The sequence below is a fragment of the Telmatherina bonti genome (genome assembly GCF_933228915.1).
Source record: "Telmatherina bonti genome assembly, chromosome: 9".
NCBI classification, from domain to species: Eukaryota; Metazoa; Chordata; class Actinopteri; order Atheriniformes; family Telmatherinidae; genus Telmatherina; species Telmatherina bonti.
Window position 1 is genome coordinate 11,898,789 of NC_136627.1, and position 20,114 is coordinate 11,918,902.

The 20,114-nt window shown below is 39.9% G+C and overlaps 1 protein-coding gene across 1 annotated transcript; it reads left to right on the forward strand.

Annotated features, from left to right (window-relative positions):
- Window positions 1-331: 331 nt before the first annotated feature.
- Window positions 332-18,324, forward strand: LOC306760724 (TRPM8 channel-associated factor homolog; the record flags this gene model as incomplete). Its single annotated transcript, XM_079246692.1, has 11 exons — window positions 332-978; window positions 2,851-3,067; window positions 3,214-3,499; window positions 5,322-5,617; window positions 8,924-9,098; window positions 9,225-9,319; window positions 9,607-9,817; window positions 12,628-12,864; window positions 14,209-14,432; window positions 16,711-16,824; window positions 18,082-18,324. The coding sequence occupies 11 exons, from the start codon at window positions 332-334 to the stop codon at window positions 18,322-18,324; spliced, it is 2,745 nt and encodes a 914-aa protein (XP_079102818.1).
- Window positions 18,325-20,114: the final 1,790 nt, after the last annotated feature.

A 20,114-nucleotide genomic window follows, 5' to 3' on the forward strand; every position in this document is an offset into this window, starting at 1 on the left:
GCCTCCTCAGACTCTGTGCCTTCTCATTTCTCATGTTTTCTTTAAATAGTGCCTCCACATTTCCTCTACCAGCTTTGATCCTCTTCTCCAGTCAGATAGGTGTGTGTTTGAAAACAGCTGTGCCAAAACTAACGCTCAGGTAAAAGTGACTTTTCAACTTTCATCTAGTTGAATTTGACTAATTCCACAACTTTAATGTGAGATTAGCTAAATATTTTATTCTCTTCCAGGCAGACACGTCTAAGTGCTGAAAGTCAATCTCCATCCAGCGCACCTTTATTGTTCCAGTCGCTGTCTTCGACCAACCTTTAGATCATCCATTCTTCTCACCATGTCTGACAATCCAACTCAGTTTTATCACGAAGAGGCCTACAGATCTGTGATGACAGGTCTGAGGGAGCTGGACCTGAGTGGCTCTTGTGTTCCCTGTAACCTTCTTCTAAATGGAGAACACGCCTTTCCGCTATTGATGAACAGCGATGGTCAGGTCCTGATAGCTGCTTCTTCATATGGCCGTGGAAGAATTGTAGCTGTGAGTCATGAGGTCTACCTGACCACCTTACCTGCTCTGGTAGAAAAGGCTCTAATCTGGCTGAAAGGAGGGGAACCTGGAAACCCCTCTGTGGGAGTACACAGAAGTCAACAGGCAGTTTCAAATAATCTCGACAAATCAGTCTTCCAAGTCAGCGTTGTGGAGGCTTTTAATGAAAGTCTGGGACTTGGTGCTTATGTAACAGATGCCTACAGTGTTGGTGTCAATCCTCAAGAACTGGTGGGCTTTCTGAAGTCAGGAGGAGGGGTCTTGATAGGAGGACAAGCGTGGAACTGGGCTGCACACAACTCCAATAAAAACACAATCCTTGAGTTTCCTGGGAATAAAGTTTCAGGAGTGGCAGGAATCTACTTTACAGCAGATTATGGGAAGAAAGAAAAACTGCCCATTTACCCAGAAATCCCACCCTCTTGGAGGATTACAGAGTAAGTGAATGCTTTCTTTTTTTTTTATTACAAAATTCCACTTTCACTTTTTACATCTTTTCAAATTTTCTCATACTTCACCTTCAGTGTAAATTGCAGCATTACACAAAATGCTGCAGGATAAACAAGCAACACACCCCCGTCTTTCCTGCAACGATTCACCCCCAGCAACAAGAATGATTTTAGCAGCGGTGAAGTAGAGTCTATAATGTGGTGATGGGAGGGGGAACATTTTAGGGATAAACAGATTAAAGCTTTAGTAAGGACATACATGACAGAATAAACAGAGTATTTATGATTTTCTGTATGTTTTGGAGTAACTTTATAAAATAAAATTTTATTTATAGTTAGTCTAATGGAAATTGCGCGTGGCAAAGATGATACACATAATCTTTTTGTTTAAATCTACTGTTGTGTTATTGTCTGAAATGTTAATAGATCTCATTCACCAACCGTTCGTTATGAAAAAATTTTTTTTCTTATATCCTAATAACAAACTCTTTCCAAAAACTGTGGCATTCTGCTGTCTGACCTTGAGAACGTGATGGTGGTTTTAAATTGTTTAGTCATTTTTTGGTATGTGAAGGCTTCCTTCATGTTAATCTGCATGACTTGGTTTTGTGATGTAAAGCACTTTGTGTTGCCTCTGGCATGAAAGGCACTTTAGAAATAAAGTTTGATTTGACAAATGATGCCACAGCAGGTAGAAATTTGCTTTACAAACCGTAGAGGGTACAGCAGGCTATGTAATGAAATTTTATTCTGCAATGGACCACTTTCCCACTTTTTACACCACAGAGATGTGCATCTTGTAGGGCTGGGTAGATCAATCTAAATTTTGATACCAAGGCTGGTATTGGTGTAGATCGATACCAGCAAGATGATGTGGATATTTTGATTGCAGAGGGCTTTGGGGTTTAAAAGCCAAAGAATGTGATCGAGAGCCACCCAAAAGGAAAGTTTTGGTTGTGTTAAGCTAAGCTAAAATTGCATTGTTGTGTTTATTTTTCCGAAACAATTGTGTTTGATAAAAGGGAAAGAGTTATTTTATTAGGTTGTTGACAACGAACAAAAACAAAAGAAAAAAAATTCAATTAAAATTTCTCAGGTCTTTTTGATAAAAAATCTTTGTAATGGTTTTATTATGATTGTTATCAAAATTAAAAAAGAAAACTAAATGATGGCATCAGTATTAGCAATATTTGCCCTGGACATACTTTGTATCAGATTGATACAAAAAATTGCAACATCGCCGACCCTGACCTGGTTATGCATAATATAATTTTTATATTATTTAAAGCTCATCATGCTGTTATTTATAATCAAGATAACACTTAAAATATGAGGGAAAACATTCTTAATTTAGTATCATTATAATAGTTTATTGTTTTCATGCATCCTTCATAGTTATGGTTATTTTTCCTCATCTGTCCCTGTCCCAGATAACAAACCTATGGCCATGTTTTGGCAATTAATCGATGCAAAGTAAGACCAACTGGTCTTTCTGTTCTTCCGAGATTAACACCAAACTTGGAGAAAAGACATGAACAATTTTGTGGTCGCCGAACGCATTCATGAATGACAGATGTTTGAAACAAGAAAGTTGTCTTCATTATGTTCTGTGCTTGTATTTTCTGTTATAAGTTACCAATTCTCTTTATATACAGTCTATGCCAATTACCCTAGAAAGTATTTAAAGGGAGCAAAAATTTGACTGCATATTTTATAAAAAATACTGAGAAACATAACAATGCTCATTGAAGAACCATTTTGCTTAAAGTTGATGTGAAAGCACATGTTGTCAACTTTGAACATTTTTATTTGTTTGCTCAGCTCTCTGCTTCTGTCTCCATTTTTATTCTCATGTTACAGCATTGGGAAAAACCTTCAGGATGACCTTGAATTTTTGTTGGAAGGGGTTTCAGGCTTTGACCTTCGAGGGGATTTTACAGGCTCTGAGGCTCTGGTCCATGGGCCTCTAGCCTTCCCCATCGGCATCACCGACGATGAACGTGTGTTCTTGGCAGGAACCTATTATGGGCTAGGACGGGTCATTTTGGCAACACATGAAAGTTTACTGAAAGCAGAGGTGCCGTTTTATCAGTCAAAAGAGCAGAATACTTGCTTTAAACATCCTTTTTCTTGACACTAACTTCAGATAATTTGTCATTGATTATCTTTATTGTATGGAATGATGTTTACAAACCCTTTCTCATAAATTTGTTTCTATTTCAGACACTGTCAGCTTTTTGGAAGAATGCAGTTCATTGGTTGGACCAGGGCCGGGGTGGAGTCATTGGTTTTCATCCAAAACTGACCATTTTAGCTAATCTAGAGTTAAAATGTGAAAAGACAAAGTTCAGACCAGACCTGAGTGTGTATGTGTGTACAGCATACAGTGATAAACATGTTGAAGAAATCCAAAACTTTGTGTCAGAGGGAGGAGGCCTGCTCATTGCTGGGCATGCTTGGTGGTGGGCATCACAACACCCAGGGCAAAACCCATTCCAAGACTTCTCAGGTAAGTTGATGTATATTTTTTTCATTATCAACATGAGGCACCTGCACTGTCACAGTATTGTAATAATGCGCTTGTGTTTGTATCTGCAGCTGTGTTTCTATCACCTTTAGAATTGTGCAAAACCTAAATATATTAATAAAAAAACTGGTAGTGGAAACACCTACACTGAAAAACCTTTTAAATATCTAAAAAGGTTTTGCACCCTCATGAGACGGTTTTTCAGGTGTGTCAATATAGAAGTGTGTCTCAAAAGTGTAATGAAAACACTTTCTTCACATTTACAAGTCACTGGATGTGATTTATGGGGTCACATGATCAGGTTATATCAAGTAAAGATGTTTTGTGGATGACTTCTTCCATTTTACGATGAGGACAGCGGGAACATCAGTAGTAGCAACTGAAAGAGCTGCTCCAAAAATACAAAATGCTTTGTGTCTCCATCCTCCTCAAAGTGGAGTAGCAGGACAAGATTTTATAAGAATTACAGCTTATGTGCTAAATGCCATTCAAAAAATCAAATTGTACACAGTCAAAATCTTTAAAATATTGTTTTTGTTCTGCAAAAAAAAATGTAATGGAAACAAAGCTCTTGTGTAAAAATGCAGTGAACAGTTTCAGACACAATCATGTACATAAAAAACAAATCTGTAGCCATGCAGTGACCCTTGTAATCCAGGTTATAACAGGATGTTCGAAATACATACAGCATCTTTTAAAAAAAGAACAGACCCACATCTGCATCAAACTGAGATGAAATAATGACATGAACACACAAAGAAGCACAAAGCAAAGACTGTTGAAGAAATGTTGAGATCTGAGACACAGAGTAAACCTTAACAGGGTTGCAAGTTCTGAGAAATTGCCTTCTTCTCTGCCATTTTTGAGCAGGATCTTTTGTATTGGAAATTACTCATTGCACACTCATGTATAAGTTAAAATATTTGGTTGCAAGTAGAGAAATGTGAACCATCCAGATCCGGTTTCAGAGTAGATTTCCCTGTTGCAGACAGAAGGGGGTCAGTTCAGGCAGTCTGAAGTCTGAAAATGTCCATTCTTTATCTATTCCTGCAGCTAGTTTATCTAAGAGGGAAGGATAGAAGGAGGCAAGGGGTAAAGGGGAATAGAGAGAGAGGACTGATAGAAGTGGGTGATAGAGTTAAGGGACACTGTGTTAGAGGAACTTTACAGCCTTCAGATAGAAAGACATGGAGCTGGTTGAGCTAAAAAATAATTTGTTTATTTTTTAAAAAAAATCTAATTCAAAGAAGAAGTTAAATGCCAGTCTGACAAATCTCCGTTTGTACTTTTCAGGAATTTGCTACAGATATTAAGTTCACAAACACATATCACACATGTATAAAGAGAAACCAATTGAATATTACAAATAAATAAATATGAATAAAACAGAGTAAATATCAAGCATATATTCCTTCACACGGTTGCATGGTGGCACAGCGGTTAGCACTGTGGCCTCACAGCAAGAAGGTCACTGGTTCAATCCTTGGCTGGGGGGTTCAGTCAGTGGCCTTTCTGTGTGGAGTTTGCAGGTTCTCTCTGGGTTCTCCAGCTTCCTCCCACCGTCCAAAGACATGCATGTTAGGTTAATTGGTAACTCTAAATTGCCCATAGGAGTGGTTGTTCGTCTCTCTGTGTGGCCCTGCGATGGACTGGCGAGCTGTCCAGGGTGTACCCTGCCTGTCGCCCAAAGCCAGCTGGGATAGGCTCCAGCTTCCCCGTGACCCTGAATTGGATTAAGTGGTTCAGAAAATGAATGAATGAATATTCCTTCACACGTCAGATTTGGGTATTTTCTGTGTTTCAGGAAACATAATCTTGAACAAAATGGGCTTGACCTTGTTAACAGACACAATTGCACAAGGTTCCTACAAGTACCCTGAGCCACGTCAGGTCAGCCAGTTCCACTTTCGCCATCTTCTTCGCCGCCTTGCTGACCATGTAACTGACGGGAAAGACCTTACAGAACAAGAGGAGGAACACCTTCCAAAGCTGAGGGAGGAGTGCAGCAACTTTTTGAGCATGAAAGCTTATGATAGCTTCTTCTACACTCAGGTGCTCCTCTTCCTCACTGACATCCTGAAGAAGTTTGGCATACCACAGGTGGGACACGTGAGGTTTTATAAAATAACTTGTCTGATAAATCTACAATGTATCACATATAATAAGAGAGGTACAAAATATATTTAAAACAGAAGCTGGTACAAAAAGCTTAACTAAAACCACTAACAAACAATATTAATAACAACAACTTGGACACCCAGCTGAAGCTGCGACTTGTTTATTTTATGAGGGGACATTATGGACAGCAGTCACAGGAGAAACAAACAAATTCAACTTCAGCTTAAGTAGGACCACAATACAGTTAAAGAAGTCTCTATCAATACCATTATCATTACTGATATTGAAATTGTCAACTCTTAAAAACCTCTTCCACCCAAACTCCTAGTTACCAGGACTGCAGGAGTAAACATCACGTTTTCATGGGTGTAACTTTGTGTAACTAATACAAAAGTAGACGTGTGGTATCCACAAAAAGTCCACACTCTTAGCTAATGGCTAATAAAACTCATAACCATAACCACCAAACACAGACCAGACAATAAACTATTAGAACACCAAAGTCCGTAAAAATATGTAAACAAACACAATGGATCCTTGTGTCCACCCAGTGGCATGGAAACTAACAAACACCTCTACTGAAACCACACATCCCACAGATTCCACATATACCAGTTTCATCTCGCTATGACCAGGATTCACTTAAAGTTAAAAGAAGGCTGAATTTATGCTTCACGTTTGAAAAACATCATCACGTATTCTGTCTTACCTTTGCTGTTTTGCCTCCAAAACATTAATCTACTGACATAAAACTGTATTTCGTGAAGCAACTAAGTTTCCCATTTAGCTTTGGAAGAAGTTAGCCGTTCAAACTCACCATTTCCTGCCCGGAAACATGAATATTATCGGACGATGACAGGTGCCAGTCATTCTGCGTCACAAACATTTCCGGCTTTGCCAGTGCGGATTGGTCACATCGAAATAAACATGATGACATTGCCGTGATTCTATCCAATCACACAATTAGAATGAGGGGTCAGGATCGGCCAATCAGAGCCAAAATTATAGCCTGGCATAAAGCTAACACACAGAAAAATACAACCTGTGCGTGCATCTGTAGAACACATTACGCACACACCCACTGCACACGGTCAAGCGGTAGTCAGTGTTGCAGCGTCTGCTTTTTACACATTATTTATCAAAAAAAGAAATAGAAAAAAAACCACAACAGGACTCCAGAAGACACGCTGCACTCTAGAAACTGGAAGTCCTGGAAATTATTTAAGAGATGCTTGGATTGAGTTGTGTGTGCACACTCAAAAATAGAGGTACCAGCTTGTACCTAAAAAGGTACAAATGCTTGTCGCTGGGAGTGTACTCTTTTGAGAGACATTTCTGTACCCTTCAGTTCTGGTCTATTTTTGTACCTTATCAAGTTCAACCTCACCTTATCAAGTTGTGTTTTTTATGTTTTCCACAGCATTAGGCCTGGTCCATGCAACTTAGCAATATTATCCTATCTTTAACCTAGAAATAATCTTCAAAAACTCAAAATACTGACCAGCCATACACTTAGTTTGCAGCATCTGACCTTCATTGTCTGGTGTAGTAAATGACTGTTAAGTAGTACTACTGTCATCACTCAACTCTGCTCTAGTTTGTAACATTACAGCCATTAACATTACATTTTTCAATGCTGCAGATACCCTTATGGTCAAAATGGTACAAATTTGTACTTTATGTCACAAGACCAGTATTGTACTTTTGGGAGAACATTTCTTTCAAATGTACCTATAGGTACAGAAATGTCCTTATCTTGTACCTCTATTTTTGAGAGTGTGCAAGAATCCACATCTGACACCGAGGCCTCCTGCAGGCCGACTGAGGAAACTGGGATGCTGAAAATGAACGGAATATGGCTGAATAAATATGTTCTGTTTGCCATCACACAAAATGTTTACCACAAACTTAGTTTTATTTTCTTCTTATATAAATAGTGTTTTCTAGTTAACATGTTCCTCGTCATAAGTCAAAAATCCTTGTTGCTTATGGTTTTAATGAATAGGGCAATAAATAATGGAAATATTCCTTTAAAAATTTTGAGAAACTAACTTTTTCAGGCCTGCAAATCAGGTTGAATCATTTCTGCCTTTCAATACCTAAATAAATCTCATTTTTCACACATTGTGCTAAATTGTGCCAAATTGTGCCAAACTGCGCTGAACTGAATAACGCGTGACACCTCTTTACTAAAATCCCTGAAACTTTGTTGTGCTTTGCTTCAGCTGCATGAAACTTTGCACAGGTACTGTCCACATGTTGAGGCATGGTTTTTTGGAGTTTTTGTCTATAGTAGTAACCTTTAATACTTTTATTTACTTTGAAATGCAAAAAATATTCAGGCAAGGAAAAATATGAAAACTTTCTCATGTTCCATCTTCACTTACTTTAAAATAGCAGCATCTGTGATTTCACTTCAGATAAAATCCCACAAGTGTTAGCTTTAATTTGATAGTTTATGTTGAGTGTATAATGACAGAGAAATATGCCATTGTATTTGTGTATGTCTTTTTCAAGCCAAAACCTTTAAAAGACCCTTGGGGTTGAACAGAGGAAAATCATCATTTCACAGTACTAGGATAATGTAGAATGTACAAGCTATTAGCATCAATACCAGAAAGAAATGCTTTTTTTTTTTTTTATCGAACAATAAATCATGCAAAGTAAATTAAACAAAGACAGATAAGATTTTTTTTTTTAAAAACTCCCTTTAAAAATGATAAAATACTTAAACTACATATTAATGTATGCTTATTCACACTTACTGAATAGAAATGGGGAAAAATGTGTTCAATTAACATAATCAATGAAATACAACACAATCAACTGTAGCTTGCATTAAACCTGTAAAATATTGAAAAAAAATACCATCATCACCAACAGTAGCCATGTCATATGATAAGTTACCATAATCATATAATACAGAAGGAAGAAACTGTTGCTGTTGTTGTGTGCAGTTTTGTACCTTAAGCTCTCAGGAGTAAAACAAAAGTCATGTTTTATATCAACAGAGTGGTATCCAAATACTATCAAATATCTAAGTATTGACTCCAGAGTACCGATATCCCCATCCCTAGAGGAAATACAGACAAATGTATGAAACAAGACCATCTTTATTCTTAGTCTATTCTGTGCTTGTATTTGCTGTCACAAGTTCCCAAATAACCTAATAAAGTATATGAATATTCTTTCATCTATTGAGCAGTCCTAAACTGTTGGATGTCAAGCAATAGACAACTTTAAGTTAGAGATCTGGTCTCTTCGTGTTTGTATGTATTATGTTTGAAGGTGAGTGAGCAGAACCCTGTGAAGACTCCAACAGACCATCTACTCCTCAGAGTGGCATCCGAAGTGTTTGATGTTTCCCCAAACCAGGATGCACTTCTGCCCTACCTCATCAAGGATAACCCACCACTGCCTGTCGTCTACAACCAAAGGATCAGGATTGATGCCAAAACAGCGGGTCAGACTCTACAAATATTAACACATTAATAAAATAACAACAAAACAGTAAATGATATCGGTGGTGTATACTTCTCTCTTATTTACATAAATGGATTCAAAATCTGTGGTTCTGGTTGTGAAACAGAAAATGATGAGTGGATCAGTACAGGTCTGTACCTCCCCCCTGGCATGAAGACCTACATGATAATGCCATCAAAGCTTGTTAACAACAGATGGAAGGTACAGTATATTATGCCATGTAATAACTGTATTTATTATAATCCTGTTCTGCTATTTTATGGAGCTACATCAAGTCTGTACTAGAAAACTGTTAGGCCTTTCTGTACCTGATCTAATGCCCTGCCAGCTAGCTTCATAGCTACATGGTAACAAAATTGCCTCCAAGGTTCGCTTCATATTCAGTCAGAAGCAAAACTTTCTGCTAAATGTGGCATTGGTTAATGTCATAATGTAAAAGCATAGTTTTCACATTTCCAAATGATTAACATATTCTTTCTGATTCTCAGATCCAGATTGGTTGCCAGTCTGATGTGCTCAGAGATAAAGTCTTGAAGAGAGCACCCTCTGTTTGCAAGAAATATTTTGTAACCTCTGAGGTGATGCAGGTGTGGAATCTATGGGGCGGACTTATCTATCTGGTGGCTCCACGTGACGTAAAGGTGGATGGGGAAGAGGTTATTGTGCAGGTGGCTGTGTCAGCACCTTATTACAAGTCTGGTGAGTGTGTGTATCACAAGGGATGGTTGAGAATCAAATGCATGATCATTATATGGATATCTGGTGGCTGATTGGTAAATACATTTTTGTGTAAAGGCATTTTAAGGCATGGATTGTCCATAACGAACACCATGTTCATATGTACACCTGGCATCAGGATTCCCTGGGCCGCAGTTCAATGATCGATTTTGTAGTCGTATCGTCGAACCTGCGGCCACATGCCTTGGACACTCGGGTGACGAGGGGGGCGGAGCTGTCAACTGATCACCACCTGGTGGTGAGTTGGCTCAGATGGTGGGGGAGGAAGCCGGTCAGATCTGGCAGACCCAAACGTGTTGTGAGGGACTGCTGGGAACGTCTGGCTGAGTCCTCTGTCAGAGCGAGCTTCAACTCCCACCTTCAGCAGAGCTTCGAACATGTCCCGAGTGAGGTGGGGGACATTGAGTCCGAATGGGCTGTGTTCCGTGCCTCTATTGCTGAGGCGGCCAGCCGGAGCTGTGGCTGTAAGGTCGTTGGTGCCTGTCGTGGCGGTAATCCCAGGACTCGTTGGTGGACACCAGCAGTGAGGGATGCTGTCAAGCTGAGGAACGAGTCCTATCGGGCCTTCTTGGCCTGTGGGACTATGGAGGCAGCTGATGGGTACAGACGGGCTAAGCGGCATGCGGCTTCGGCTGTTGCCGAGGCAAAAACTCGGGCATGGGAGGAGTTCGGCGAGGCCATGGAGAAAGACTTCCGGACGGCTTCGAGGAGATTCTGGTCCACGATCCGGCGGCTCAGGAGGGGGAAGCAGTGCTCCATCAATACTGTGTACAGTGGAGGTGGGGAGCTGCTGACCTCAACTCGGGACGTTGTGGGTCGGTGGAAGGAATACTTCGAAGACCTCAATCCTACCAACACGTCTTCCGATGAGGAAGCAGAGCTGGGGGACTCAGGGGTGGACTCTCCTATCTCTGGGGCTGAAGTCGCTGAGGTGGTCAAAAAGCTCCTTGGCGGCAAGGCCCCGGGGGTGGATGAGATCCACCCAGAGTTCCTTAAGGCTCTGGATCCTGTGGGGCTGTCCTGGCTGACACGCCTCTGCAGCATCGCGTGGACATCAGGGGAAGTGCAGCTGGATTGGCAGACCGGGGTGGTGGTCCCCCTTTTTAAGAAGGGGGACCGGAGGGTGTGTTCCAATTACAGGGGAATCACACTCCTCAGCCTCCCTGGTAAGGTCTATTCAGGGGTCCTGGAGAGGAGGGTCTGCCGGATAGTCGAATCCCGGATTTAGGAGGAGCAGTGTGGTTTTCGTTCTGGTTGCGAAACAGTGGACCAGCTCTTTACCCTCTTTTGGGTCCTGGAGGGGGCATGGGAGTTTGCCCAACCAGTCTACATGTGTTTTGTGGACCTGGAGAAGGCATTCGACCGTGTCCCCCGGGGGCTCCTGTGGGGGGTACTCTGGGAGTATGGGGTACCAGACCCCCTTGTACGAGCTGTCCAGTCCCTGTACGACAGGTGTCAGAGCTTGGTCCGCATTGCCGGTAGTAAGTCGGATTCGTTTCCAGAGAGGGTTGGACTCCGCCAAGGCTGCCCTTTATTACCGATTCTGTTCATAACTTATATGAACAGAATTTCTAGGTGCAGTCGAGGGGTTGAGTGGATCCGACTTGGTGGCCTCAAGATTGGGTCCCTGCTTTTTGCAGATGACGTGGTCCTGTTGGCTTCATCTGGTCGCCAGCTCTCGCTTGAGCGATTCGCGGCCGAGTGTGAAGCGGCTGGGATGAGAATCAGCACCTCCAAATCTGAGACCATGGTCCTCAGCCGGAATAGGGTGGATTGCCCTCTCTGGGTCGGGAGTGAGGTCCTGCCTCAAGTGGAGGAGTTTAAATATCTCGGGGTCTTGTTCACGAGTGAGGGAAGGATGGAGCGCGAGATCGACAGACGGATCGCTGCGGCGTCTGCAGTAATGCGGACTCTGCGCCGGTCTGTCGTGGTGAAGAAGGAGCTGAGCCAGAAGGCGAAGCGTTCGAGTTACCAGTCGATCTACGTTCCTACCCTTACCTATGGCCATGACCTGTGGGTCGTGACCGAAAGAACGAGATCTCGTATACAGGCGGCTGAAATGAGTTTCCCCCGCAGGGTGGCCGGGCTTTCCCTCAGAGACAGGGTGAGGAGCTCGGTCATCCGGGAGGGGCTCAGAGTAGAGCCGCTGCTCCTCTGAATCGAGAGGAACCAGTTGAGGTAGCTCGGGCATCTGGTCAGGATGCCTCCTGGACGCCTAGGGCAAGGGTGGACAACTCCAGTCCTCAAGGGCTGCAATCCTGTAAGTCTTAGAAGTTTTCCTGCTGTAACACATCTAACTCAAATCAGTGGCTAATTAGCACACTAGTGCAGAGTTTAATGTTAAGCTATGCTCCAGTTTGCCAGTTAAGTCTGATGTGTGTCAGGTGTGTTGCAGCAAGAACTGGAGTTGCCCACCCCTGTTCTAAGGGATTTAGTCCAACACCAACACCATGAAGTTAAATAGAAGTGCTGAGGGGGAAACACTGACCCTGAAAAAACACTGAAAATAGCTGCAGCAGCTATTTTGCTGCACACTCTAACAATCTTCAATAGATAGTTTCTATTTTTACACATTAGGATAGCAAACCACAGAGAAAATTAAAAGTTAGAAAGAAATCTCTATATAATATGTATATATATATATATATATATATATATATATATATATATATATATATATATATATATATATATATATATATATATACACTTTTTTATATCTTTTCTATCAAAAGTAATGTTTCAAAACATCCATCCTTACATCTTTACAGGTGTGACAACAGCAGATGATTGGTCCTTACTGCGTGCAGCTCCTTCGCCATGGGCAGAGTTAGAGTTTGACAACATCATCCTCACAGTCCCCTCTCATATTGTCCATGATCTGGAGCACCTTCATGAGGTGGAAAAACTCTGGAATGACATCATGAGAGGTGTTGCAGATCTGGCTGCTCTACCTCAAACATTTGAGCGCAAAGAACGCATTGTTGCTGATGTGCAGATTTCAGCAGGTAAGTACATTTCTCTGCCAATATTTTACACATTTGTACTTTATCTTTTACCATTGGGCTGTGAGTCTTAGTTTGCCTGTGTATTGAAACTGAACCAAGGAGGTTTGGAAAGTTTTTTTTGTGTTTTTATTTATTTAATTTTACTTTGTCTTGTCCAACATCATAACAAATTTGTTCAACCACGTTGTGCTGAACAAATTTGCTTTTTTGAGTTTTATGAAGGCAAAGAAAATAAAGCCGTGCAAAGGTTAAGATCTGCTTCATACATTAAAACTTACTCCTTTTATTTCTAAATGATTTGAGAATGGAGAGAGTAAACAAAACAAATAAGAGAGTGAAGAGAGGAAAAAAAGAGACCAAAATACACACTATAGAAAACAACCTTAACAACTGTACAATCCAACCCCGACAGAAAAGCCAGACAACCAGCAAAAAACAGAAACAGCAACCATCCAAAGGCCTTTATAAGAAAACAAAGCAGACAATCATCAGGATCACCTGCGAAAAAAACAAATGGAAAATTATGAACAACAACTACATCAACAATAAGTATATTTGTGTGTGTGTGTGTGTGTGTGTGTGTGTGTGTGTGTGTGTGTGTGTGTGTGTGTGTGTGTGTGTGTGTTTGAGACAGTGCAAGATATGGGGAATGACTTGTGTCAAGTGATGCTGTCAGCAGGTTGAAGAATTCCCATACCAGCAGACTGACAACTAGCTGTTTTCCTCTGGACAATCCACATAGCAAATACTTATGGACTCATACAGACTCTCTCTCTCTCTCTCTCACACGCACACACACACACACACACACACACGGACAGCCATAAATATATTTTGCACATTACTGCACAACAGACTTTTTAATTCAATTTTTTGAAAATGCTTTTAGCCTTCTAAATTTCACAGTTTTTAAGTAATTTTTTACAATATTTTTCTTTTTATTAATGTTGCAGAATGGCACTCAAATGCAATTTTGTTTTAACTTGTGTACATTAACAATGTCTAGTCAATTCAATTCAGTTCAGTTCAATGATGCCTCCAACCCACAACCCTCCCCAGCTTCACATGTTTTTCTGACATTAACCTGGGTAGTTCTTCCTTCCCATTCTTCAGACAGCCAACAATACTGTATCTATTTGGGAATTTCTGCAGATGACCTGACTGCTCTGTTTCAACTTAACAAGGGGGAAAGAAAAGTCATTAAGACAGTCTGTAGTTGTGTTCAGTCTAGCGTTTAGGTCTGGGATAAGGGAAAGAGGGTTGTGAAGAACGATGTGTGCAGGTGGTTGCATGATTTCTCTGGAGGAAAACCAATAAACAGGACTGATTATGTTTTTCATCCAGGTTGGATGCATTCAGGGTATCCCATTATGATGCACTCCTCTATAGCAGCCGAGCTGGTCCGACCAGAAGATGCCAAGACCAAAGGTTTGTGGGGAGAAACTCATGAATTGGGACACAACCAACAGAGATCTTGCTGGGAGTTTAAACCACACACAACAGAGGCTACATGTAACCTGTGGTCTGTGTATGTGCATGAAGAGGTGCTGGGACTGGACAGAGCAAAGGTATTGTGTTTTTTGTTTTTTTTTATTTCCTAACGAGACACCACAGAAGCTACATTTCTGCGTTATACATTTGTGATACATCCACATGGAGACAGCCTACCAAGCCACTCAATTGTGCTCCTGTTGCCCAGCAATGGATGATATGACATCTCAAAAGTTTAATAATCAAGGCATTATGATTCTTCCCGGGATTTCCTTCAGTTAGATTTACATTTCCAAACTCAAATGGAGCCAGAAATTTGACTTTCTATTTTTCATTTACCAGTTCCTTGAAACTCAAACGTTTTTTAAGCTGATAAACCACTTACTAATCCACGAATAGTAAATATTACAGGATTCCATCGCCATTAATGTATTTGGATTTATCACATTTCTATCAAAGTGAGGTAAATTAATAAAGTAAGGCAAATCCATTGACTGCATTAAAAAAAATAGACGGAGCCTCCATGACGTCAATCATAGGTTTCTACTGAATCATAAAGCTTGTTGGGTGCTTCTGTCCATCGCGTCTGGAGCGTCCCAGAAAATTAAAAAAATGGGCAAATAAGTGGAGTTGAGATGGGGGGGCTGCATAATTTACATCTATTAAACGAGTTCCCCATTGCGAAGAGCTAACCAAGCTAACCCCCAAGCTAAATGGCTAATGGAGGTAGACAGGCTAATCCTAAATCAAACTCTTATATGACTAGAAATTGCAGCAATGCTACTCTCTGCCTTCTTGCCCTTGGAAATCGAGTATTTGTCAATCAAAAGAACATGCCCCTAGGCATTAGGGGTGGGAAAATAAAATAAAAATGATTCAAATGAGGATTTTTTCCTCACAATTTAAAAAAAAAAAAAAAAAAGTTAAATTTTTTTTTTTTTTTAACAAAAACTCTAAATTTTTTCAAATAAATAAAAATAATTAATAATGATATTTTTGTTATTTTTATTGTTTTTATTGATCGTTTGCTTGTCTTCTTGGGCATTATAGCAGTAGAATGATTGTCTGGCTACTGTGTTGGTTTTTCCCAAGCAGCAACCTCCGGCGGTTAAAAGTGAAGCCTATGCGGAAGTGCATAAAACTGTAGTTCCCCCTTCATCCGCTAGGGGCTGGCTCCAAAACAGAGCAAATCCCCATAGACTCCCATGTTAAAAAGGCCAACTTCACAGCAGAAATAAACACATTTACAGCCTGGTTCAAAAATCCATTTTCGGTTTATAGGTCAGGTTTACCTTCATGACAACTGTGGGGGGAGTGAATTTTTTTCTAACTCACCCGTTTAACAGTAATTTAATCTCAAAGTTCATCATATTTTTGATTGACAGGTGCCTATATCCGGCTTCAAGTCAGAAGAACGTAGAACAACTGCGGTTGTTAATAATGTGACTTAGCTTTATCCTGCTTACCTCTGTTAGCTGGTTAGCTCCCGTTATTTCGGGGTTAGCTTGGCTAGCTTTTAGCTACAGGAAGCTCGGAGTTCACTCGATGTCAATCATCCAAGACGCTAACAGCCCCCCTCTCTGCTCCACCTCTTTGCCCATATTTTTATTTTCCGGGCGAGACGACGCACATGACGCCGCCAACATGGCGACGGTAGGAACTGCCCACCGAGCCTCACTTCAGCTCTTCAGAAACCTATGGGTGACGTCACGGAGACTCCGTCCATCTCTTTATATACAGTCTATGGTTTTTCCTAATTGAAATCAAGAAAAATGACAAGCAAAATAAAGTTTTATACTTTGCCTTTTTTTTTTTTTAAGATACAAAAATTAAACAAATAAAGTAAAAAAGAAAAAGTAATACAAAGGATCACCACAAAAATTAAAACCAGTTCTTCCTTTTCACATTTCCAACAACTCCTGAAAATATCATGAAAATGCGTCCGTAACTTTTTGAATTATCTTGAACACAAACAGACCATGCCAGGTACCACATAACCTCCTTGGCAGCAACACACACATACCACACACAAAACTCATGATACCTAAAATGTTTTAACAATATGTGAATTTTTATTGTTTTCTATTTTTTTAGTTTGATTTATTTATTTAGGCCTGTTATATTTATATTTCTTTATGTGTGCTCAAGCCAAGACACTGCAAAATTTCATTATGCTTGCATAATGACAATAAAAATATTGCATCTTGAATCTTAATTATTTCCAATTCTATAATGAGATCAGGTGGACTGACCTGATAAGAATTTGAAATTAGTAATAGTTAATTTATCATTAGGAGTTTACTCATACTTTTCTAATAATTAACATTTTTACCCATTTAAATGTCCATACTGCAGGCTCATCTTTCAATGACCTTGGAAAAACGGAAGCGCCGTGTGGAAGAGTTTGTCAAGGAAGGCAGGAATCTCAGCAACTGGAATGTTTGGACTTGCCTAGAAACATATTTGCAGGTGAGAGAAATTACAATAGCTTATTCTGTATATAAGTTCTTTCCATTATGAACAGCTTGCCAGAGGGTGTCAGGGATGCAGAGACTGTTGATGCTTTTAAAAAGAGACTCCAAACCCACTTTTTCATCTTACCTTTTAAGTAATTTTTGTTTAATCGTTGTTTATTTAATATAATTTGATTTAATGTGGCTTTTTTTGTATGTTTGATTTTTTATCTCCTTTCTAGCACATTTATATTAAATTTATTGTTGCTGCTCTTACTTAATTTTCTCATTGTTTTTTTTTAAAGACTATTTAAGAAATATGACGTTTTTCTTAGTGAGGGGTAGTTGTTGTGTGTCCTTGTGTGTGTATTACTGAAAGAGAACATGAGAGTGTTTTTCAGTTATGTCAGTTTTGTTGTGTGAATGTTTTTTTTTAATCTGCATGACTTGGTTTGATAATATAAAGCACTTTGTATTGCTTCTGTCATGAAAAGCGCTTTAGAAATACAATTTGATTTGGTACTAAGCTACTGCTAATACATAATAGCTAATAATAGCTTCTTTTCAAATGAGCTGAAATAAATTATGAAACAAGAAGAAAAAATAAACTCTCGTAAAATACGGCTGAAAGAAGCACACGGTCACCTTCTGGTTTGACTGCTGTGAATAGCAACAGCAATGGAGCCTTTCCCCTATAGACCAACTAACAAATTAGCAAATAACACTAAATCATCAAATTCAAACGGAAGGATAAAGTAGACTGGACTACCTGCCCTGTTTCTAACATAAAATAAACTTCACCGTTAGATTGAATGCACTTACCTGTCCTGCAGAAAGCCGCAACCTCTGTCTGACTTTTTAAGTCCCTCTTCTTCATTGATTGTCTCCATGTAGTAAACACTAAACCCATGTAGACTCTCGTTTTCTCCTGGTTATTATTTCTTTTCTTGCCTGGTTTTCTGGAATATAGATGAACCTCCATTTTAATGGAAAACAGCTTGTTGAATGATCCAGTTTATATGCTTCACGGTTGCACTTACTGCTGTCCAACAATGGTCAGATCATCTAAACATGTTAATGACCGTTGTGAACATGACAACAGAAGGAAAAGTCTGTGTGAGGTGAAAAAACAGAGTCTTACCGTTGTTTATAACGTTTAGACTGATTATTTTACTCAGGAATACAGTCAAAATACCAGCACAGCTCTTCAACATGTTTAAACTACAACTAGAGAATGATGGTGTTACATCTTATCTACTCTTTTTCCTTTCAGCTCCAAGGAAAGTTTGGCTGGAATGCCATTAAGAAGGTGTTTTCTGCTTACCTTGACATGAGCAACTTTCCCAATGACAACAAGGGAAAGATGAACCTGTATGCTGAAACTTTCTCCCAGTCTGTGAAGATGAATTTGAGTGAATTCTTTAAGGCCTGGGGATGGCCTATTGAAAGTGCCACTGAGGAGAAACTCTCCAACCTGCCACCCTGGAGCGATCATCCCATGGTCCAGTATAGCTGAAACTCAGAATGGATTTAGTTTATAGTGTGGATGACCTGAGTTTCTTATCAGTAGTTGCAAGCAACATGTAGTTCTGATATTAAAGCAGTTACTGGAATAATTAGAAAAATCCTGTGTTTCCAAAAAATAAAAGTATCTTTCTTTAATATAGATCTTGGATTTAATGCTGTGTATTGTGCTTAATGAGCTTAATAGAATCCAGAAACAATAAATCATAATGATCCAGATATGACTTGGTGAGGTGGATGAAAGAAAAAGTCTTTTTTTTCAACGAAACACCTGTTTAGGAGAAGTCTTTATCTCCCAGATATCACAGGGGGGTGACTAGAAGAATAGCAGCCATCTGACAACTGGAAGGTTGATCCTGGCTTCCTGAGACTACATGTGAAAACTACTGAAGCCCGAGTTGCCTCTCTGTGTAAATGTGTGTGATAAATGAAAAGCACAAAATAAGAATAAGAAGTGCTGTATAAGTGTGTGTATGTGTTTGAATGGCTCAATGTGTTTTTTTTTTTTCTTTTTGAGGGGCAAAACAGATTACAAAAAAACACAGGATTACTGCTCATTCACCATTTTTAAAATCAGATCACTACTTTTACACTACAAAAGTGTAAAAAATGAAACTGGGGTTCTAGCTTTTGTGTGTTAGGCTTTACTGTATCTGATGTTTATTTGTGTTGGGACATGTTTTTGTTTTAATATCACTCTTTTAGGGTGTTTTTCGGTTATGTAAAAAAGGGACTGATAAAGTAAAATGGATAAAACATTAATAAATTGTGTTAAGAATTAATAAAATTGGAATATCTTCTTAATATATATGTACTTTTTTATTCACTCATTCCTGACCTGAAGTTTTTTCTTCATTTTTAAATCAAAAGGTTGAGCTGTCGAGTAACACCCTAAGAGTAAGACCTGACAGGCTGTGTTCTCAGTCTGGATCCAGCTGGTTCTAGACTGCGGCTATCTGCTCCTTACACTTGCCGTGGTAGGCAGGGACCATAGACTGTATATAAAATGATGGACGTAGCCTCCGTTACGTCACCCAAAAGTTTCTGAAGAGCTGAATTGAAGCTCGGTGGGGGTTCCTACCATTGCCATCTTGGCTGAAGCATGCGTGTCGTCTTGGCCGGAAAATACAAACATGGGCAAAGAGGTAGCTAAGAGTGGCGCTGTGAGTCATGGTGGATGATTGACATCGAGCGACCACTGAGCTTTCTGTAGCTAAGAGCTAACCAAGCTAACCAGGAGATATCAGGAGCTAACCAGCTAACCGAGGTAAGCGGGTTATAGCTAAGTCACGTTGTTAATTGGCTAAAAACCGCAGTTTTTCTATGTTCTTCTTACTTGAAGTGGGAGATTGGGTACCTGTCAATCAAAAGGACACGCTCCCAAATATGACAAATTTTGAGATGAAATTACTTTTAAATGGTTGTGTTAGAAAGAAATTCACTCCCCCCACAGTTTTAATGAAGGTAAACCTGACCTATTAAACCGAAAATGGATTTTTGAACCAGACTGTAAACATTTTTATTTCTGCTGTGAAGTTGGTCTTTTTAACATGGGGATTCGCTCTGTTTTTCAGCCCCTAGCGGATGGGGGAACTGCAGTTTTATGCACATCTGCATAAGCTTCACTTTTAACTGCCGGACGTTTCTCACGGAAGATGAGGCAAAGAACGGAGAGGCATATGCTGAACTGGTACAATGTGTAGACAACAAAAGTTTGTCACTGGTCATGAGGGACGCAAAACGTGACGGAAGAAAAGCACTAGAGATCCTTCGCGAGCACTA